This window comes from Schistosoma haematobium, chromosome 3 (assembly GCF_000699445.3).
Source record: "Schistosoma haematobium chromosome 3, whole genome shotgun sequence".
Classification (NCBI taxonomy): Eukaryota; Metazoa; Platyhelminthes; class Trematoda; order Strigeidida; family Schistosomatidae; genus Schistosoma; species Schistosoma haematobium.
In genome coordinates, this window is record NC_067198.1 from 1,539,740 (window position 1) to 1,564,043 (window position 24,304).

Here is a 24,304-nt window from a genome sequence, read left to right on the forward strand (position 1 = left end):
CTCATATTAGAACGAAACGGATGTCCAACGCTTACAAGTTCCCAGTGGTTGTCTAACATCGATCGATTCATGATTTCAATCAAAAAGATAATACCGATACTTACAAGCATGATTTTATAGAAGAATTTTGTTCAATGTTTGTTTTCTACATTACTCAGGTAAAAAGTTCAACAAGCGACACTCAAATAACTTAAATTTAATGTTGAATGTTAAATGTAATGAATCGATTGGAAAGTATCAGATCAATATGTCATTGTTTAGTGGTACTACTCAGCTCTCCAAATGATCTATTCTTTATTCCACATTAAATATTTACAAGATAATAGTATGGAAATTAATCCGCTGGAATCAGTTCTCAAAAAGAAATGAATAGTACTTGTCACTATGCCCTGATACGGCTGAGAGTGGGGAGAGTCAGCTCTCCCTCTCCAATTACTCTCATACGGCCACGTACACACTACCACTACCAGGGAACTCCTACTCACTGCCTTCTCAAGCAGGTGTTATTTACGAAATTAAGAGGAAGAATAGCGAATGTCCGACACTTTAACCGGGTTGATGAACATAGTGAATCCACCTAGGGAAGTTGGAAAACCCTCATTCCATACCAATGGTTTAAATGGGCTCCGGTATCCTGAAGGAAAAAATGGTATATGGACCTATTGTTGGTCACCGGCTACCATGGGACTGCATCTCCTTACGTTACTCCAATGGCTTGTGGGTCAGACCTTCAGATCGAAGGCTCCGGGTGTAGCCTCCTAATAAAACCACCTGTTGCGGTTTTTGCACCCAGGGCAGTATCCAATCCCTCACACAAATCGAATGATTTATGTGTTACTGATATTCCACAAAAGTTACTTACTTACGGCTGTTACTCCTGATGGAGCATAGGCTGTCAACCAGTATTCTCCACAAAAGTAAGATCAAATATATATGTCTTATCTTTATATAATCAATAATAAAACATGATTCAAATAGATTAAAATCTCACTTCTCTCTGACTTCTTCAATGAATTTCGGATTAGCTAATCCAATAGGTCGTGAAAGATCACGAAATGTATGTTGTGAATTTAAATCTAATTCTGAAGAAGTATAATCAGCTAAAATCCAAGGAAACTGTACCAAGAAATTTCAGAAGAAGAAAAAGAAAAACAAAACGATAATATCCACTTTTATACTTTTAAACTAACTGCATGTATAGCCGATTCCATGGATCAATTAAAGTTGGACCACTATGGAAAACCTGGAGGCACTGGACGGCCGTTTCGTCCCATTGTGGAACTCCTCAGAAGTTCGAATCCATGATCCCGCCCAGCGAGATTAGAACCTAGAACCTATCAGTCTCGTGCGCGAAAGCTAAATCCGTAGATCACTGAGGAGGCATTCAATGGTGTTAATGTCTAACTTCAACTAATCCACGAAATTGAGCGAAACATCCACCACTGTCTTCAATGAGTTACTATCTCACAAAAGACCCGGTTGAACTCTACCGGTCACTGCTTCACTAGTCAAGCTTGAATTGATTCATGAAATCAACTACAAAATTACTAAAATCTCCACAAAACCCCCTTCTGATAACTGCATTTAGTTCATGATATTGCAAAACTATTTGGTAGTACTGTTGGTAAGTAACTGCCTTACACTCGACGTGGTTGAATTCAATTAGTCATTGGCTTTTCATTAGAACTCTGGAAATCGTCCCTCAATATTAGAAACTAACAAGCATACAACTATTGCTAGACTACAGGATTTTCTGAGATTGTTGCATTTCATAGTTCACATCATATGCTAACGTTAGTGAGATAAGAACCGAAAATCAATGCTGGGAGTCATGGTGAGAAGCCGTAGTCAATGGGATTTAATCATATTAGCTGAAATACAGTAACTCACCAATGGTATTGGAAGATGATTATTTTATATTGTGAACTGAATGAAGTTGTATCACATTGTATGCTGATACAGTGATGAGGATGCTAAAATCTTATCAATAAACCTGTTGTTCCTCTTTCCAACCTCCAGGGAGGTCGTAGGTGCGCAGTACAAAGAAGCCTCATATTAAGACGAAAAAAACTGTCCAATATTTCTTGATTTTCAATGGTTGTTTAACTAAGACCAGTTATTGATGTAAACTCTAACACTTAATAACTACCAAAAACCTTTTACACAAAATCTATTCAGACGTAGGTTGTAACCATGTCATAATTATGTCTTAAAGTAGGGAACCAATAATTAGCTTTACACATCAAGTTAACTACCTAATATCATCTCCTATAACTTATTTCAATGCATAAAGTATAGTCCTACATGACTTATATTCTTACAGACTATAAGTTAAGACTGATTCACACCACAAAGAATCACGAGAAACCAGTGGGTTACTTGACAATACTCTATCCCATGTACGAGTTTAAGGGATACAATTTCCAGGTTTCTTAAACTAAGACGAAACAAGAATCTTGTGTTTCCAGGTTCTTAATAGTTTACTTATTTGATATCAGTATGTTAAGCAAACTAAATTCAAACAATCATCTTCAAAGAGGATCTCTACTTACCACAGGATATTGACCTAAATCATTAAATGTTCGACCAGCTATTGTATTCAAACGCATTAGATATTCAAAATTTGATATTTCTCTATTTACCCAACGCTGAAAATATAGAAAAAGAACAATCATTACTTTTATGTATATTTTAAGTAACAAGCACTACACTTATGGAAGGTATCAGTTTTAATGCTTTTTCTTCGACTAGATTTTCTTCTGATTTCATGAATTCCTAATTTAACGAAATCTATCCTTAATAAGCGAAGATAGATAGTGAAATCCAGGATGCGCGTCACTTCGTCCTATTTAGGACTTGTCAGATGGATGTACCTGCATCTTTGAGTTAATATTCACTCCACGACTCGAATCCAGTAACGTTCGCTTCAAACGCCATCGGGTTATCCACAGAACTACTAAGTTTTGATAACTAATAGCTTATTCAGTGGGATGCAATGGACTCAACTGTTAGCCACTATCAATCTTTGCCTATAAAGCTTGTGACTTCAGACAATATCGAGGCAGTGTGCACAGGATGAACATATGCTATCAAGAGACTGGCCAATTACAGTCCTATACAACAATGGGAAGATACAAGTAAAACAACACCAAGTGAATTTAAACTTCACCCCATCGCACAAGCAAGTGGCTATCGGGACTTAGAAGTTAAAAGGGTAATGCGATGGAGGTTGAAGCAAATGGTATTGGGTTAGAGTCTTGGAGTGAACATCAACTATGGGATGCAGGTAAATCCAGTTGACGAGTCCCGAATAGGACGAAACGCGCGTTAAACTGGATTTCACTGCTATCCATTATCCATCTTTCACAATTGGTTGATCACTGGGTGGTTATAAATTTTATCTATATCAAATCCTTCTTAGTGCAGATCGATTGCTATCGTCTAAGTTTCAATGTGGCCACAAGTCTAGATGACTCGACATTGCGTACACTATGTTGAGATCAGATGGTGGTTGGAGGTAGTCAACAGGAAACCCTGCCCCATCTAGGTTTCGTGCTATTTGGCACTCGTCAGCAAGGTGTACCTGTAATCTTGAAGGAACTAGTGCTCCCTAACTGATACGATCTCGTGTCACCCAGCTTCACGGTCAAAGATGTTACCACAGGGCTATCCGGGCCGCGACTGACTTCCTGTAGGACTGAGATGTAATCACAACTGGTTGATCACTGGGTGATCAATGTCATGTGTGTCAATTCCTTCTTACTGCAGATCGAATGTTATCGGCCATCCGTCAGGGAGCACCAGTTCCATCAAGATTACAGGTAGACCTTGCTGCCAAGTGCCAAGTATCATAAAACCTGGGTCCAGGGTTTGCTGTTAACTACCTCCAACCACCATCTAATTATCCATCTTTGCTTATAATATTGTCCACTAGTTTTTCTTTTCTTTGTGGGTGTGTGTGTGTTTATCTTTTTTTTCTCTTTCTCTGTTTCTTTAATTTCACTACAGCTTCATCTCTCTTCAATCTTTAGACTTCTCTCTATTTCTTGTTATAATCCATTTTTTAATCATCTCTGAGAATAAACAAAAAGAGGTGTGATCCTTTACACGAATAACAACAAGAAATAAAATGGAAATAACAAAATGATTAATTTTCCCCTCTGTGGCTACTACCGGTCTCAAGTTTGGATAAAAGAGGAGGGTTGGGCATGAGGTTACCAACTCCATCCTAATAGAAATTTAACTTATTCGAGAAAATGTTAACCAAAAGGTTAGTTAATAGAGATTAAAATCAATAAGACTTTTAATCTCCTGCTCATTTACTACTGAAATACCCAAAGAATTTACTACTTATATAATACTGGTTGAGATCATGAGTCAGTTGAAGCTAGACTACCATGAAAACCTGAAAGTATTGGACGGCCGTTTCGTGTCCCACAATAGGATGAAACCGCCAGTGGAGTTTAATGGGTGTCAATTGTGAGACATTTATCCACCTAAGACAATGAATGTAGGGTTACGCAATTATGTTTCATTTTAAAATCAACCTTTGTCAAGAAATGACCTTGTACTGTGCACTATTGATGTCGATAGTTATTAGTAGTATGTATCATCGATCGAAAGTGAAACGTCTGGCGGCAGAAGATTAAGAAGATCAAAGAAAAGAGAACGAGAATAAAATCGAATCCCAAATCAACAGATCACATGATAAGTATGTTAATCTCAGCATTCAATGATACACAGTTAATATATATCTTAATGAAATTCAATGAAATAGAATAAATAAGATAAACATAATGAATTACATCATAACTTACTTCTGTAAGTCCAGATAATTTAAGTGTTTCTCTAGGATTACGACTTTGACTATAAACTAATCTTGGTAATCGTAAACTCATAATGATCGAATAGAATTTATTACGAATCTAGATTTATTCAAACATGAAAGTAAATGTCAGTAATTGAAAATCAGATAATGCAGAATATATATATATATATATATAGTTAAGGTGAATGATTTTGATGAAGTTTTATTCTCTAAGCTGGATGGTTTGATTGTGAAGCTTTCATCATTCTTCTAGACGACATCATCAGCAGTACAAATGTCGAACATCTCACTTCTAACTAAAGTTCGTACTGATCAGGTTTATTTTACACAGCCCGTTTGCCTACTTATAAGTAGTTAAACAGTTTAAATAAAATTAATGAACTTATCGCAAACATAAAAATTGGTACATTCGAATGACTCGCGATAATTTTATGTTTTATTTGGCAGTTCTTATTTGAGAAGTTAAACAATCATGATCTCTCAATACAATACATAGAAACATAGACTGTTGATTTGAGTTATTTCGAAAAGATGTTTCCTCCTAGATCTGTGAGATAATCCAAACACATAATTAAAGACCTAAAGCTCCAGTGGTACGTTTCCATGTTCAGTTTGTTTCAATTTTTAGTTGCGTAAATGCCCCCTCTCTCTGGGTTTCTATGTCAGATATCACAACTTCAACAGTATTAAACGCCATGATAATGAGTGGGAATAAATAAAGTGCTCTATAAGTTTGATAGGTAAATATGATAGAAACTAACCTCAACTTCAACTTACTTTAGTTTCAAAGTTAAAAAAATAATTAGAATTGTTTTCAAAAAATATCTCAATAGCTGAACGACGTAGATTGTAACGACGTAAATGTAATTCACGTAATTTAGCTAATGACCAATTATATCGAATATAGAATATTTGTCTAGCTGAAAAGTGAAATAAATGAAAAATATAAAGAGTAAATTATCTAGTAGATAGTTAAAGTACAGATGAATATTGGCTTCCAGTGGAATCTTAGATGTGTGTCTCGTCTGATGTAAGAATTATCAGCTGGATATGCCTGTATCCCATAGTTGATATCTACCTCCATGACTTCAAACCAGTAGCGTTTGTTTTAAATGCCATTGAGCAATTCACTTATCTACTAAGTCCAGATAGACACTGGCTTATGAAATGAAGTGAAGTTTGATTTATATTTACCTACTTACTTACGCATGTTAAACTTCTCCATCCAACCCTGTCCCAAGCAAACCTTCCTAGCACTTTCCAATTGTTATTCATCCTTTTCATATCTGATTCTATTTCCAGACGTAATGTGTTCTTTGGCCTTCCTCTATTCCGCTTCCCTTCAGGATTACAAGTTGGAACTTGCCTAGTGATGCAGTTCTATGATTTTCTCAACGTGTGTCCTATCCAACTCCAATGTATTTTCCTAATTTCCTCTTCACTTCGAAGCTGGTTTGTTCTCTCCCACAGTAGGCTGTTGCTAATGATATCTGGCCAACCAATATTGAGTATCTTGAGTGAAAAACTATTCATAAAAACTTATACCATTTTGATGACGGTTGTAGTAGTTCTCCACGTTTCACCTCCATACATTAGGACTGTATTGACGTTCATATTGAAGATACTGACTTCGATATTGGCTGAGAATTGTTTTGAGTTCCATATATTCTTCAACTGTATGAATGCGATCCTTGCTTTGCTTTGATTTATATAGATATGTTGATCGCTTTGTCAAGTAGATAATCAAAAACATTCTTTAAAACGAAATACAAGTATGACGAATTGTTGGTATCATTCATATATATTTAGATTGATGAGTTTAACTGGATCATTTATTCTTGCATCAAATTATCTGGCATTTAATAGTTGAATTCATGAGTCCGTCCAATCTAGACTACCATTGAAAACATAGAATCAATGCATGATCAATTCTTCTCAGTATGGGACTCCGCAGCAGTGTGCATCAATGTTCCCACATCAAAAAGTATCAAACCCAGAACGTTTGGTCTCAATTTCGAGCGCTTAGCATTCAGACCACTGAGCCAGCACCAAGAGATGTTATTCTCAAACTTTAATCGATCTATGATCTTGAGTAACCCTTCATACTACTAATAATAATCATATGCTCACCAGTAACTAGATTAAACACAGATCTTCTGAATTTCTAGTGAGAAGCCGCAATCAATGGAGTCAAACCCGTGTTCGGTATGAGACAGTTATCAACCTCAAAAAATACATGAAAGGTTGTTCAAGATCAAGGATCGATTGAAATTAGACATAAACACCGTTGGATGCCAGCAAGTTCAATGGACTAGAGATCAAGTGTTCCAGTCCTTTCATTATGGAATTGTTGATGAGCAGTGTTGAGAATCGCCGACATGTATATTATCAATAACAATCAATTAGAAATGATCAAATTAGAATCAGAAGGGGTTTTGTGGAGATTGTAGTAATTTCAACAGTTGAGATCATGAGTCAATTGAAGCTAGACCATCATGGGAAACCTGGAAGCACTGGACGACCATTTCTTCCTAGTATGAGACTCCTCAGCAGTGCGCATCCACGACCCCGCCTCGCAGGATTCGAACCCAGGACCTATCGGTCTCGCGCCAGGCGCTTACTCAACTAGACCAGTGAGGCGGACGGCATCCAACGGTGTTAATGTCTAACTTCAACTAATCCACGAAATTGAGTGACAAATCCATCATTGTCATCAGTGAGTTACTACCTCACAACAGACCCGGTTAAACTCCACTGGTCACTGCTTCTCACTAGAACTCCAGGATATATCTCTTGAAGCCAGTCACTAGTGAGGATAAGTTGATTAGTATCAGAATGGGTTTTGTGGAGATTGTAGTAATTTTAAACAGTTGAGATCATGAGTTCATTGAACTGCTGAGGAGTCCCACAATAGGACAAAACGGTCGTCCAGTGCTTTCAGGTTTTCTATAGTAGTCTAGCTTCAATTGACTCATGATCTCAAATGTCAGATATGAGGCCACTCACACACAAAAACAACAACAACAACAACTGAATACTTCATAAGCTTATGATCAAAATCAACACCATAAACTAATTAAAAGGATTCATTAACTTACAATGATTCAATTTTGTATTGTTTACATCTAATTTTTCATTGATAATTTTATATCCAAATGGTATTGATAATTCAGTAGTATCATAAGTAGTATTGTTATCATCAGTAGATAGATTACTATTATTATCATGAATGACATTATGAATAGATGTATCAAATATTAGACGATTTTGTGTTAATGTTAATATACCTTGAATGACTTTAATTGCTAGAATTAATTGTGTATTCACACTGAATAGAATACCTTTACCTTTTTGTATTTGAGGTATATAGTGAATCATTGATGAATTCAATGAATTCAATGGAGTTGATTGATGAGATGATATAGATGAGATAAAGGATTCATTATTAGAATTGTTTCTTAGTTTAAGTTGATTTAATTGGTTATCATCATTGACTGAATCTTTAATGGAAGTGTTCGAAGAATTGGATAAGATGATTCTGAAAAAGTAAAGATAGATAGGGATTAGAAGTGAAATCTATTTTGATGCACGTCATTTCATTCTATTTGGGACTCATTCACTGGATGTATCTGCATCACAGAGTTTATTTTCACTCTAGAACTCATACTCAGTAACATTCACTTCAAACACTCTATCGCGTTATCCACTTAGCTACTGAATCCTGATGCTTTTAAGTTAAGGCAATATGAAGGTAATACGTACAATATGCACATATACCAATAAGAGACTGATCAATTGAAGTCCGAACATATCAATGGGAAGATTTAAGTAAAACAATACCAAGTGAATTAGAGCTAATGTATTCGATGATGAGGTATTCAAATGAAAGGATGTATAGTGATGTTAGAATCTTCAAATGAACTATTGATTCATATGCTTTTGTTGCTCCACCGATGTGTAACTGACATTCAAGAAATTTCAAACTAGTTATCTTTGTTGGACAAAATTAGATGTCTTAGGAATATAGCTCATATGTGCTAAAATCACCGGGTAAGTAATAGTGAGGTTAGACGCAGTGTATTAAGGAATAATAGAAAATCACTTGATGAGGTTGTGGATCTTCATCGACTGAGATGGTTGGGCCACGTATTACGTATGCCTGAACACCGATTACCACGACGTGCTATGCTAACTGGCGTTAAGGATGGTTAGAAGGAAGTTAGGGTCGGCCAAACCAAAACGTAACATCAGTGTGTCAAGTCACTAACTTCTAGTCTGAGCCATGTTGGGAGATGCAGACTACTTGGTTGGGGTCCGCGTGACTATCATAACCAATGGTTGGAGACTTTGCATGACATGGCTCAGAATCGGTCACAATGGTGTAGGTGTATACATTCTTTGTCTTCCCTTAAACTATGAGATTAAAATCGTTCCATATCTTTCTTTCTACAAGCTAATTCTTTCTTCCTGTACTACAATCTTTCTTTTATATATTACTACCATTGAATTAACTACTTCTACATGCCAGGAACTTATAATTTGATGACCTCACTAACTGATAGTTATAACCTTTTAATGTTCATTATATTGAAGAGCTTTTATAGAGAACAAAATGGTAAATAGCTTTGTATGAATTGAGTGAAATAGAGAAATGTGTTCAAATGAACATCAGTAAGGTAACTACTGAATAGTATTATACGTGATTCCATACATGAAGGATCCTTAGGGTATTTCCTTTTTGATTGATGATACATACTACTTATATCTGTCGATATCAGTAGCACATATCACAGTAGATTGTCTGACAGTTATTAAATGAGTTATATATTTCCCTACCCTTATGATTATTGTGACTTTTTTCGGTTATTGAAGTGGAAATATGCTGAACATTCTAGTCAGGTCAGTCAAGTGTTCTTGATCTGAGTTGTGTTTAAGTCCTGTAGAATAGACAAATGGGAGGGTATCTAGGGTATATGAATTTCCCATTTGTGTAAGAAAGAAGACCGGACGTTCCAAACTAAAAAAACACAACGCTATTCACTAATTTAGCTTCTTGATAGGAGAAATGAACCACAGATGCTGAATATCTGTGTATAAGAAATATTCATATAGGCATTTTATTTATTTATTATTTGAACATATAAACATTGGTACAAAGGGGTACCGAATATACATGCGCCACACAGATCACTTGATTCGTATGTGGGCTAAGATACTGCCCGGGTGCCCAGACCGAAGCAGGTGATTTTCATAGGGGGCCATAGTCGGAGCCTTCGATCTGAAGGTCTGATCCACAAGGCAGTGGAGCAACGTCAAGAGATGCAGTCCCATGGTAGTCAGTGACCAATAGTTGGCTCATACGCCATTTGTTTCCACAAGATCTTGATGCCCATGTGCACCGGTGATTTAAAATCAGAGTTTATCAACTCCCCTAGATGAATCCTCCATATCCACCAACCGGATTAAAGCGCCGGATATTTGCTTTTCGCCTTCTCATTTTAGTAAACAACAATAGTGTCGCAAGAACGCAGTGAGTAGAACTTTCCTGGTAGTGGTAATATGCACGTGGCCATGTGTGAGCATTTCGAGGGATAGAGCTGACTTTCCCCCACCTTCGACAGTACCAGAGCATTTGGAGGTCATAAAAGCAACAAACCTTCAATATTACTATTCATTATCAATAAAATTCAATAAACACAATACTAAATGAAGCTAGACCACCATGGAATACCTGGAAGCACTGGACGGCCATTTCGTCCTGACATCCCGCACACCGCGAGATTCGAACCCAGGACCTACTGGTTTCGCGCGAGAGCACTTAGGCAGTAGACCACTGAGCCGGCATCCAACGGTGTTAATGTCTAATTTCAACCAGTCCACGAAGTTGCGCCACCGTACACCATTGTCTTCGGTGAGTTGATATCTCACAACAGGCCTGGTTGAACTCCACTGGTAACGACTTCTCACTAGAACTCCAGGAGTGTCTTCTGAAGTCAGTCACTAGTGAGCAGGTGATTATTATTTCAACCAATGAAATTTCTAAAAATCTCCACAAAACCCATTCTGATAACAATACTAAATCACAAAAACTAGAAACTTACGGAGTTTTTATAGATTCATCTGGAATTAATGTACCACGTCGATCATCCGATAAATCAAACACTTCATTTTCTATATGGATTATATCATCATTATTTGAAGTCGATCCATGACGATCATCATTTCCTTCAATGGATGTTTGATTCAAAAGTTGAGGATGTTTCATAATTTGTCTCATAATAACATCAGTATTACATTCTATTTCATCATTCTGTGAAATGTCTAAACTAGCTTCACTAGAGGAAGCTTTCAATGTGGATAATGAATGACAAATAGATGTTGTAGATAATGTATGATCATTATCTACTGAATGTGGTCGTATACGTGATTGTATAAATTTAATTAAAGATAAACCATCTCGTTTAGCACTAGCATTTATATGTGAATTGAATGTTACATTTGGTTCTAATTTTGGTCGTATACGACTGATTGTTTCCAATGCAGATAAACGCCAATGTTCAACTTTTGCATAACTAACATTTCAAAGAAAAAAACAATGAGATGAATAAAATAATGACGAGAAATATGATGATTAGAAGAGATTACATTATAATTGAAAACCTCTATATAGTGAATTCACTTGGTGTTGTTTTACTTGTATCTTTCCATTGTTATTTAGGACTGTAATTGATCAGTCTCATGTTGGCATATGTTTTATACGGAGTGTATTGCCTCGATATAACCTTAAGTCACAAGCTTCTTTAAGCAAAGATGGATAGTGACTATCAGGAGTCAGTAGCTAAGTGAATAACGGCATGATGTGTTGAAGCGAACAGTACTGAGTTCGAGTCCCGGAGTGAACATCAACTCTGGGATGCAAATATATCCAACTGACGAGTCCCATAGAGGATGAAACACGCATTCAGACAACAAAACTCCACCAAAATCATCCACCGAAGCTACAAATCTACTCCACGAAACGCACATCCTAGATTCCGGTGATAGCCATTATCATTCTAAGTAGTAAATATCTATGAACCTAAATGAAATGACTTAATATCTTATGACAAGCACAACTGCAGCAATTCATCATAAATAGTACTAAATGATAGTCTTAAAATATTGCAAACTGATTAAAATCGATGAATTCGAACCATTGTGAAGAACTGGAAGCTTCTCGATTCAAAGAATTAAGTGCCACCCCCCCCCCGTTACTAAAAATAGCTGTTTGTTTCTATAGATTATGTCACTGTGTAATGAAGACTAACTTCGAATTGATAAAGTCTTCACAAGATGTCTTCAATAAACTAATAGATTATGGATATTTGTTTCTATTTAAACATTATGATTGACTGAAACCTGCTAAACGAGTTTTCAATGGATGATATTAGGCTATGAAACAGCTAAACAGTTATAGGCAAATGATAAAAAGATCTTTCATTACTGAATAACGTAACTGCTAGTACAGGTAATCATTGATCCTTTAAACACTTAAACTCCTACTATGATGTAGGCTACCGACATTGACAGATATAAGTAGTATGTATCATCAATCGAAACTGAAATACCTGGAGGCAGAAGGTTAAGAAGATCGAAGAAAAGAGAATGATTGGTGAGGAAACGAAAGAACAATGAAGTCTGAGATGATTTATTGACATATTGCAAATGACGCATTCACTGTATGGATCTCAGATTCTACTAAGAGATTCTGTAATGTTGTATTCAAATACATTAGACTGTCTCCACTTGTGTCTATCTGAGCCATAAATCTTCTCCACCATCTCAAAATGAATTGTTTAAATGCTATCCCCGTCTGGGGCTACTGTCAGTCTCAAGCCCAGAATGAAGGAGGTGGATTGGTTATAGGGCGGGGGGTTAAGGACTCTATCCCACAGAAAACCAACTCGCTCAACAACAGCAACAAAACATGCTAACCGTAAAATATAAATTTTAAGCAAATTTTATTAATGAGATTAAAAACCTGTAGTGTTTTAAATCTAATCCGTTATAAGCAAAGATGGATAGTGGCTAGCAGTGAAATTCAGGACGCATGTTATCGCGTTATCTACTTAGCTGTTGACGAGCTACTGACGAATCCCAAATAGGACGAAGTGACGCGTATCCTGAATTCCAATTCTACCCACTATCCATCTATGTCTATAATGCTTGTGAATTAAGGCAATATCGAGGCAATATGCATAGTATGCTCATATGTCAATAAGAGACTGATCAATTGCTGTCCTAAACAACAATGGGAAGATTCATGTAAACAATACCCCATTACACAAACAAGTGGCTATCAGAACTCAGTAGTTAAGTGGATAACTTGATGGTGTGTTTGAGACGAACGGTACTGGGTTCCAGTCCCACAGTGAACATTAACTCTGGGATGCAGGTACATCCAGCTGACGAGTCCCTAGTAGGGTGAAACGTGTTTCTTGGATTCCACTGATTGTCATTATCCATCTTTGCTTATAATGCTTGTGACTTAACTCAATATCGTGGTAATCCAAACAGGATGCACATATATATACCAATGTTAGAGATTGATCAATTACAGTCTTAACACATCAATGAGAAGATTCAAGTAAACAACAATACTAAGTGAATTTAATCCGTTATAACTTGATTAAGAAGTGGGGGAGAGGAAGGGAAGGAATCAAAATAAATAAAATCAATAATCAATATAAATTCACCTTATAAACCATGGAGCATTCAATGATGTATACATTAATCGATATGATAAAGCATGCCAATAATTCATTTGTTGATTATATTTTTCTATTTCTGTTGGATAATAATTTTGTTTGTTAATAATTGATAAGGATTGAGGTATATCATATTGATTATTATCGATTGATGTGATATGTTTTGTTGTCATGGTTACAGAATGATTGGTTGACTTTTCAGAAGTTGATGGATCAACAACACATGGAATGATCAATGATTCATTGGATATTTCAGATATGTTATGTATTAGATAAGAATGTAAATTAAATGATATATTATCTAAATAATGTTTATGTTTATAACGTGATTGTTCAATATCGTCATTAGCTTTAGCACGATATATACTTTGATTTGTTGCTGTACTGATGATATATTGAATTGTATAGAATTCTGCTACTGGTTGAAGCTAAAACAAACAAGAAAGGTATCATTCACTGATAATGAGAATCTCATATTACATAATAGAATAGGGATTTGTAGAACTGATAGGTTCTGGGTTCGAATCCCATGAAACGGGGTAGTGGATGCGCACTGCTGAGGAGTCCTACAATATGATGAAACGGTCATCCATGGTGATCTAGCTTCAATTGACTCATGATCTCAACTATAGAAATTTTTTGAAATTAATTTTAACAATTGAATTCATAAGTTTATCTAAGTTAGAGAACCATTGAAAGTCTAGAAGTACTGGATAGCTGTTTTGTCCCTAACCCAAGACCTACGACTTCGCGCGTGAACACTTCATCTCTAAACCACTAAACTTACCGGTATCTCACAGTGTGAATGTCTAACTCTAGTTGATCCTTGATCTTGATCAACCTTTCATGTATTGTTTGAGGTTGATAACTGTCTCATAGTCGATACGGATTGGACTCAACTGATCACAGTTTTTCATTACAACTTCAGGAGTTCCATTTTGTACCTACTCACTAGTTGGTACATAATTATTATTAGTATGAAGGATTGCTCAAGATCATGGATTAATTGAAGTTAGAGATCAACACCGTTGGGTGTTGGCTCAGTGGACATTTCATTATCACATAAAACCTTCTAATCATTACAGCACTCTTCTTAAACTAGATGAATAGTTCTGACTGATATTGACTGAACACATTCTTTGACAATGAAATGAATATTTCTATCTTATTTGAATTTAAACACAATACACTATTTTTTAAATGCCCCCAAATGCCCTGGTACAGCCGACAGTGTGAACAGTAAACTGTCCCTCTCCAAATGCCCTCACATGGACACGCGTATATAACCACTGTGAGGGAAGTCCTACTCAATGCCTTCTCGCACCACGGGTGTTGTTTATGAAATTGAAAGGATGAAAAGTGGATTTCAAGAGTTTTAATCAAGTTGGTGGATATGGAGGATCCATCTAGGGAAGTTGGAATATCCTGATTCCAAACCAGTGGTGTATATGGACTCCAGGATCTTAAAGGAACAAGTGGCGTATGAAAATATTGTTGATCAATGGCTACCATGAGACTATATCTCCTTATGTTGCTCCACTCCCCTGTGGATCAGACATTTATGTCAAAGACTCGGGATGTGGCCCTCTAAAGAAACCATCTACTTCGGTGTGGGAACTCGAGCAGTATCCTAGCCCTCAAACAAATCAAATGATTTATGTGTTGCATATCTATTTGGTGCCTTCTTGTACCTATGTTTATATGTTCCAGGTTTTCCATGGTGGTCTAGCTTCAATTGACTCATGATCTCAACTATTAAATTATTATAATATTCACAAAACACACTTCTGATACTAATCAACATATGTACACTAGTAACTGGCTTCAAGATATATATCCTGGAGTTCTAGTGAGAAGCAGTGATCAGTGGAGTTCAACCAGGTCAGTTGTGAGGTAGTAACTCACTGATGACAATGATGGATTTGTCACTCAATTTCGTGGATTAGTTGAAGTTAGACATTAACACCATCTGATGCCGGCTCAGTGGTCTGGTTGGTTAAGCACCTGGTGCGAGACCGATAAGACCTGAGTTCAAATCTCGAGAGGCGGGATCATGGGTGCGCACTGCTGAGGAGTCCCACACTAGGACGAAACGGCCGTCCAGTGTTTCAAAGTTTTCCATGGTGGTCTAACTTCAACTGACTCATGATCCCAACTGTTAAAAATAAATATTCTTCAAAAATACAAATACGTTTAGTACGTAAATTGCCTGATCTAACCAGAGATATCTCCTGACATCAAAAAAGGTGGATATATAAAGTTGATCAGTTTGAGAACATCTTCCCATATCCTATTTACAATACAAATCTAAGTAATTTGTTTGAAACATCCCAAAAGAATGAAGTTAGTCGATTGATCGAAATATGGTCATCTTCCATACCTAGACTGGATGAATTGTTCACAAAGGCTGCCTTCTATATACAATATATAGTCGAAAGGTTTTTGAGATATTATTTATCATTATTAAACATGGGATCACAGAAGGTAGGAATGATATAACATCATACAATTAAATAATTGAAAAAGATATGATTAATCTGTCTCTACCGGACAAAGATTGGATTCCAAAGGTCGCAACTTCTCACTAGAACTCCATAAAATCCATCTCGAAGCAAATCATTAGCGAGCACATGATGATTATTAGCAGAATGGAGTTTTATGGAGAATAAAGTAATTTTAATAGTTGAACTCATGGGTCGACCACCATTAAAAACTCTCTAATATTTGTGACTTTTGCAAAAGTTAAATCAATAATATGAAGATAATGGAGTCCTAAAAATGAATTAGCAATTGTTGGAGTTGAAACAAGGATGTAAACATATACGTTGTACAGATTTTTAGCGTAAGAAAACATAAATATTTTACAGAAAAAGTTTAGTTACTTAAATCATTTAAATAGTTTAAAATACAATTCAAAATAAAATCTATCAACATACACGATATTCAAGAAAGCATTGCCATTCACCATGTGGTATAGTACGATAAACTTTAAATTTTTCGAGAAAATCAGATGTCATCTTTGGTAAATTAGGTGTCCACTTTTCCATTTCTAATAGTACACTATAATCTTTAAATAATTTAAAGATTATTGGAGTTAAATATAAAAGTAGATTATGTGATTGTGAATTGGTATTCATATGTGATGATAAATGGTCACTGATAGGATTAGTCTCAGAAGGAATACTTTTATTTACATTTCTTACATCGTGATTAAGAGGAATATTCACGGAATGATCACTGGGAATTCCACTGAGTTTTTCCAGTTTATGTATATCATCTACATTTATCATGGATTCTTCATATCTTGACCATATTTCAATTACTTTGTCCAAACGATAAACAAGAAATGCAATCTAGATAATAGGAGATAAAAAATAGGCTTCGTTAACAAATGATAAAAATGGAGTATTCTCCTTAACTAACCCTTCCTGGAACCCTTCTGGGGCTACTGCCGGTCCCAAACCCGAATAAAGGAGCAAAGTTTGACTTAGGGTTAGCGACCTCATTCCGTAGAAAACTAACTCGGTAAAAAAACGCCAACCAGAAGAAATTATCCAGACCATTTAAACTCTGCCTTGGGAGGTAGAAGGCCTTCATTTAAAAGAGTTATGATACGTTATGATGAAAGCCGAGTTCATTCGTAAGTCACGAGGCTGATGCACCTTCTGACTACCAGAGCAACCATTAATTTAGGTACATGGAATGGTCGTACAATGTAGGAGACCGGAAGAGTCATCCAAATTGCTGCATTTTCCTTAACTGATGATCCATTATCATTTAAATGAATAAAGAGTAAAAGTATGAATTCAAGAACTTCGAATAACTGACATGTGGTACACTATTAACTTCTTGTTTTGATCATCGAATTGTCTCAATCTTATGCTTGTGCTATTTGTGATCGTTGTCAACTGCTTTCATTATTAAAGTAAGTGCATTCTATATGCTTAACTGAGTTGCCGGTTCATTTTTCTTTCGTCATTTTCTCTTCCAGATCATCTCGTTTACAACTCCCTATGCTAACCCAGCTCATAAGGTACTTTCAGGTTAAACTCTAATCTTCTTAAGGCTGAATGTTACAGTGGAATCAACCTCAAATACCCCCCCCCCAAATTCTGAAGAAACAGTATTGAAGATGATTTATAACTTGGTCATTTAACTTGAATTGTGAAGCCGTTATTGTCCTTCTGGATAAAAAAAGTGTTCCTTTAGTGTCTCTTTTAATCTAATGATAGCTATGAATACACAAGGTCTTGAGTGCAGTTAGAGGTATGAGGGCGATTATCACTTCCCGATTGCCCATACCATGGAAGGGTTCTTCTGGAGGTACCTGAAAAGGAAATTGGATTAGAGGTGGTCTTTGTGACCTGAAAGCGTGACCGCAGTGCCCAAGGGACAACTGCTTGAGGTCGGTCACATACGACCTTTTTATGAGTAATTTTTGTGTTAGCTCTGTACTTGTTGAGACCTTACCGCCGGAGACGGATATCCGTGGGATAAGGCGAGGTGTGCATTTTTAGGGTCGATCTTTTCTAACCCCACCCCTCCTTGTGGGAAGGCAGCATCGCTGTCATACCGGTTGTCGGAAGAAAACACCTTACTGCTGTCAAACCTCTGTACAGTCAGCAGTACGACTTCGCCTTCGGACCTTGGGTTTGTTGCTTTTAGTCTTACTGCTCTTCAACAGACTGTCTGGCATGGTAGGACCTTGAAGAACGGTTGTTTCAGCCAGTATAGCTCGGTTGCTTCATCACGATAGGCAAGCCCGACCACCACGTCAAGGTAGCAACAAAGGTCGGGAATCTAATAATAGAGTCAATGACAACAAGAAAATTCATGAAGATAACAAACCTACAAAAAGCATTTGGTTACAATTGAAGTCAATATCATTTAGCCCTTGTGTATTAATTTCTAGAAGCTCAAATCTTAAAGCAAGCGTTTATGATATTGCCAAACTGACATTGAAAGGCTCTAAGTTAAACCACCTACATTATAAAAGGCAATACAACTGAAGTTTGAAATGAAGAGGTCTAATAAGAAGTCATGAACATTAAAGTTTAATCCTGTTAGGCTTGAAGAATGTACCCACCAAACAAAGTAGAAGATAGTCGCACAATATCGTGAATTGATTGAAAGTAGAACAAATGGACAATTTCACTGCCATAAACTTTGAATGGTAGAAGTCATACCATGAAAAACAATGGAAGATATTGTTCAATCTACTTGTTACATCAAAAGCAGTATGTTATGTTATAGAAATTAACAAAAAAAAACTGAGGGAGTAAACACTGTAAAGAAATGAATATAAGCTAAACATTTCTATTGAATAGTGAAGAATATCCCGCGAGCGGGATCGTGGATGCGCACTGATGAGGAGTCCCACAATAAGACGAAACAGCCGTTCAGTGATTCCAGGTTTTCAATGGTGGTCTAACACCAATCGGTTCATGGTCTCGAGCAAAAACTTAATAATCTCAACAATTCTATGCTGATAATTATTATGTGCTCACTAGTGACTAGTTTCGTGAGGAAATTCTCAGAGTTCTAGTGAGAATCTGTGACCAATGGAGCTAATCCGTGTCGGGTAGAGGAAGGTATCTTCTCAGTACAATGGAAGATGGTCGCGCAATTTCGTGGATTGGTTGAGGTTAGACATTAACACCGCTGGATACCGGCTGACTCAGTGGTCTAGAGGTTAAGCATTCGCGCGAGACTGAAGGCCCTGAGTTCGAATTCCGCGAGCGTGACCTCGTTCACTACATTGGGTGTCGCTATCAGCCAGAAGGGGAAGGGCTCTGTCCTGCGAACATCGTTGCGGACCTGAAGCTGAGGTACTAGTCGGAGCGGTCCGTTGCAGGGGGGTGGCGTCGGATGGAGTGTTCTGGCGGGGCAGCTTTGGCTTTAGCGGGTGCTGTTGACAAAGAGGAACAGTGGGACGTATGGCCGCCGAGTAGACATCGGATTTTGACGGCCCAGTAGGTCTACGAAGCTATGGAGGTCAGCGCGTTGCAAACTCCATATTTTGACGGAGGGCGTGGTACGGATTACAGAGAAGAGGAAGAAAGTGGCACGGCGAGCAGAAGCACCGCAACAACGACTGCTTTAAAGTGGAAATGAGTGTGGTGTGTGTTACTGATGTCAACAGATATAAGTAGTATGTATCATCAATCGAAATTGAAATGCTTGGCGGTAGAAGGTTAATACAACAATGAACTTACTTCTTCAAAACATGATCTTGATTCCAATTGACAAATGATATAATGTAATTGAGTTAATGAATAAATAAATAGACGAGATTGTAAATAACTATTATTAATAATCCACCATAGAATTAAATGTATAGTTAATGCTTGAACTTCTTTCCATTGTAATGAATTTAATTCCCATATAAGAAGTGATTCTTGCAATAAATGTAGTAAGGATTCCATTAACTAATAAACAGAAAGAGAAGTAAAGTATTTATCAACATGAAGAATAGGAAAATGGTAAAGATTATACTGTAACAACGACCTCTACTTACTTACTTACTTACGCCTGTTACTCCTCGTTGAGGAGCATAAGCTACTGCTCGGTTTGGAGCAGTTACGAGTTCACCTAGACTGCGAACGGAGCAAAGATTTGTGACCAATGGCCAATAAACTAGCTTTTATATTGCGTCTCACCCCGCTAACTAGCGAGAGAACTCGAAATCCGAACAGGGAAGTATATTCCACAGAAAGCCAGGAAACACGAGTGATAACAACAGACACAAATCAAAACGTATATATACAGCACAAAACCGTCCTTGGGGAGAGTTACCAAATAGCATACTAAAAAACACAACGGACCAATAGCATCTAAGATTCTCCCAAGTGAGAAATACGACGTGAAGGTGAAAAGAGCGCTTTTGGTGCGAAAACAAAGAAATCCAAATTTTCCAAATGAAATTACAAAATTAGGTCCTTTTCCAAGTGAGTTCTGGGGATCTAACGTCCTCAACAACCCCTACCAGTATTTTCCATTCAACGCTGTCCTAAGCAATCCTTTCCAGCTCTTTCAAGTTATTATTCATCCTTTTCATATCTGTTTCTATTTCCTGACGTAATGTGTTCTTTAGCCTTCCTCTTTTCCACTTCCCTTCAGAATTTCAGGTTAAAGCTTGCCTTGTGATGCAGTTTGGTGGTTTCTGTATTGTATGTCCTAGTCATTTCCTAGTTTCCTCCGCCTGCAGCTCTTCCAGAGTTACTGCCGGTCTCAAACCCGGATAAAGGAGGAGGGTTGGACATGGGATTAGCGATCCCATCTCGTAGGAAACTAACTCGCTAAAAACAAAACGCTAACCAGAAAAAATAATTCAAACATGTATCCAGGTATAATAAAAAAATGCACCGTGGTTCTGTTGTTTTGTTGCATTTTTATAAACGTAACCAACTACCTATATGATACACTGTAGTTAATATTATGTAACTTGTAGTGTTGGTTGCTATGGCAACCCACATAACTTATTCTAGCTTTCGGACAGCGCAGTTTATTCATTCTTCTTTAGTTACATTTTAACCTTGCCAATTATTCGCTTGTCTACCTTAATTGTTTCTATGTAAAAGTATGTATGTGTATTTCTTATCTTATTCATCCTATGTCTGTAACTTATTTTTGTCTGACTATAAAATCGATTCATGCTTGATTACATCGAGTTGGATCACTCGCTTTCTCCACTGTGAGTCATTTCGGTTCGGTTCGCTTCTCTTTCTTTGTTCTTCGCTTCGTTTCCTTGATTGTCTGTTCAGATCAATGACTGTCCGAAATATATATATTCGAAACTTTACTGTTGTATTAAACTTATTTTAATTCCGCCATTCACTAACTCAATTAAACCTTCAGATCATTCAGTTGACAATCAGTTATTTACATGTTTAACATCAATCAATTTGCGATGTTGTTACTCAACCATCTTCAAATATCATTGGTAGGTAGTTGTGCAATATCATGAATTGTTTGAAATTAGACATGTAAACTATCAGCCTACTATAGAATAGGACAAAACCAACTTCCAGCTGAGGAGGAAATTACAAAAAGACGATGAAAGTGGATAGGACATACATTACAGAAATCATCAGTCTGTATCACGAATCCTGAAGGGAAACGGAAAAGAGAAAGATCACGAAACACGCTATGACGAGAATTAAAAGCAAATGTCATAAGGATGAAAAGCAACTGTAAAGAACTGAATAGGATTACCCAGGACAGGGTTGAATGAAAAATACTATTGGGCGGCTTACGCTCCTCCAAGAGTTTTAAAAGGTGTAAGTAAATATGTAAACTATCAAATGAGGACATAGTGGCCAAAAGCATAAGTTCTGGTTATATGACCTGAAAGTCTTAAGTCCAATTTCCCACAGAATCTTGGATGCAGTGTTGAGGAGTCCCATGGTAGGAAGAGACACCTGATTGATATTTCATGCTGTGCGGATTGTCTCAATATAGCCTTAAGTCACAAGCGTTTTTAAACAAAGATGAATAGTGGTTAGCAGTGGAAACACAGGATGCTCGTTTCGTTCTATTTGGGAATCATCAGCTGGGAGTACCTGTGGGGTGTATGTTGCTTATATTGACATAAGTAGTAGATTATGTTAGTCATAAACAGAAGGTCTGGGAGCAAAGAGACAAGAGAATCGAACAGTAAAGAATGGAAACAGAATGCAATTTGTATGAAAATGCAAGAACAATGAAGTCTGAGTCATTATGAGACAATTGATGAACATTTTGTAAATTACGTATTTACTATTTGATTGTTAGATTTTATTAACAAGTCCTGTAATTCTGTGTCAAATACATTCGATTGTCTCAACCCGTGTTCTGTTCACTACATTTGGTGTCGCTGCCAATCAGGAGAGAGGCCTGGAGCTGAGGTGCTAGTTGGGAGAATCTGGTGCGGAGAGGTGGTGTCAAGTGAAGTTTTCTGGCGGAGCGGCGGCGGATGCAACGGCTGCTGTCAGCGGAGAGGAGCGGAGAGGAGGGACGTGCGGCTGCTGGGCGGACATCAGGTGCAGATGGCTCAGCAAGCCGGTGGAGCACGGGTGTTAAGCGTCCCAGGTGCCGGGTGGATGTCGGATGTTGCTGCCCCAGCAGGTCGACAGAGCTGTAGAGGTCAGCGCGTCTCGCACTCGACATTTTGACGGAAAGCGTAGCACAGACTGCAGAGACGAAGAATGTGGCACGGCGAGCATGAACCACCGCAAGAACGACTGCTTTAAAAGGCGACGAGTGAGGGGTCCTACTTATATTGACATAAGTAGTAGATTATGTTAGTCGTGAACAGAATGTCTGGTAACAGAGAGCTAAGAGAATTGAACAGTAAAGAATGGAAACAGAATGCAATTTGTATGAAAATGCAAGAACAATGAAGTCTGAGTCATTATGAGACAATTGATGAACATTTTGTAAATTACGTATTTACTATTTGATTGTTAGATTTAATCAACAAGTCCTGCAATTTTCTGTCAAATACATTCGATTGTCCCCACCCGTGTTCTGTTCACTACACCTGCATCCCAGAGTTAATGTTCACTCGGGGACTCGAACCCAGTGCCGTTCGTTCCAAACACACCATCTCGTTATTCACTTAGCTATTAATATGCATATACAAACATATAAATAAGAATGCCGACTTACTTCTACCCGATATTCATAATCGATCCAGTTTTTATGATTACAAGTAGTATCAACTAGAAACATCATAAATAAATGAACAACTCTACGAACTTTATCTCCATCAACTGCACCTGGAAACAACAAATTCTGATCTGCAAAAGAAGCCAAAGTATAGAATAAGTCAAGTACATATATTTTTAATAGAGATATGTACTGCAGGAATTGGGCAAACAATGAATAAGTTATCATTATAATACAATTATCTATACCTGTGACTCGTCAGTTAGATCATATTTACACATAGCTTAATATGTCAGATAGATATAAACATCCATTGTTAGTCATACCTATCCATTTTAAACTGCTAGTAACAAAGTAATTTACACAAGAAGTATGTATGTTACCAAAAATTGAGGGTTTCCAACTCCCCTAGGTGGATCCTTCATATCCACCTAACCGGTTAGAGCACCGGAAATCCACTTTTCACTCTCAATTTCGTAAACAACACCCGTGATTCAAAAAGGCAGTCAGTAGAACTTCTCTATCAGTGGTTGTATACACGTGTCTATGTGGGAGTATCTGGAGAGGGTGAGCTGACTCTCCACAGGGCATTTAGAGACCTAAACTTTTATTAATTATGGTATCAACAGTATACTCATTGAATAAGTTCGTGATTATCTGAATTCAGTACTTCAATAGATAACATAATAAGAATTTAAAAATAAAATTGTGTAGAGTTCGAGTCTGAATGTGAACATCAACACTTAGATCCAGTTGACCATGTACTTATTTATTTATTCGAACACACAAATATTGATACAAGAGGGCATCAAATATATATGCGCCACACCATATTTGTGTGTGTGGGCTGTGATACTGCCCGGGTACCCAAACCGAACCAGGTGGTTTTCTTAAGGGGCCACATCCAGAGCCTTTGACCTAAAGGTCTGATCCACAAGATAGTGGAGCATCGTGAGGAGATGCAGTCCCATGGTAACCAGTGACCAACGATTGGTTCATACGCTATTTGTTCCTTCAGGATACTGGAGCCCATGTGCACTAATGTTTTGGGATCCGGTTAAAGCGCCTGACGGACATTTGC

General features: G+C 37.3%; 1 protein-coding gene across 1 annotated transcript in view; it reads right to left on the minus strand.

Moving 5' to 3' along the window:
• Positions 1-24,304, minus strand: part of NBEAL1 (Neurobeachin-like protein 1) — a gene marked incomplete at both ends in the record, with an annotated part of 111,695 nt that overhangs the window by 15,130 nt on the left and 72,261 nt on the right. The window contains 10 exons of the mRNA XM_051218922.1: positions 992-1,116; positions 2,553-2,648; positions 4,818-4,925; positions 5,606-5,748; positions 7,927-8,366; positions 10,930-11,400; positions 13,564-14,003; positions 16,512-16,928; positions 19,791-20,003; positions 23,224-23,354. Coding sequence (XP_051068652.1) covers positions 992-1,116; positions 2,553-2,648; positions 4,818-4,925; positions 5,606-5,748; positions 7,927-8,366; positions 10,930-11,400; positions 13,564-14,003; positions 16,512-16,928; positions 19,791-20,003; positions 23,224-23,354 — 2,584 coding nt within the window. The remainder of the gene's footprint in view (positions 1-991; positions 1,117-2,552; positions 2,649-4,817; positions 4,926-5,605; positions 5,749-7,926; positions 8,367-10,929; positions 11,401-13,563; positions 14,004-16,511; positions 16,929-19,790; positions 20,004-23,223; positions 23,355-24,304) is intronic.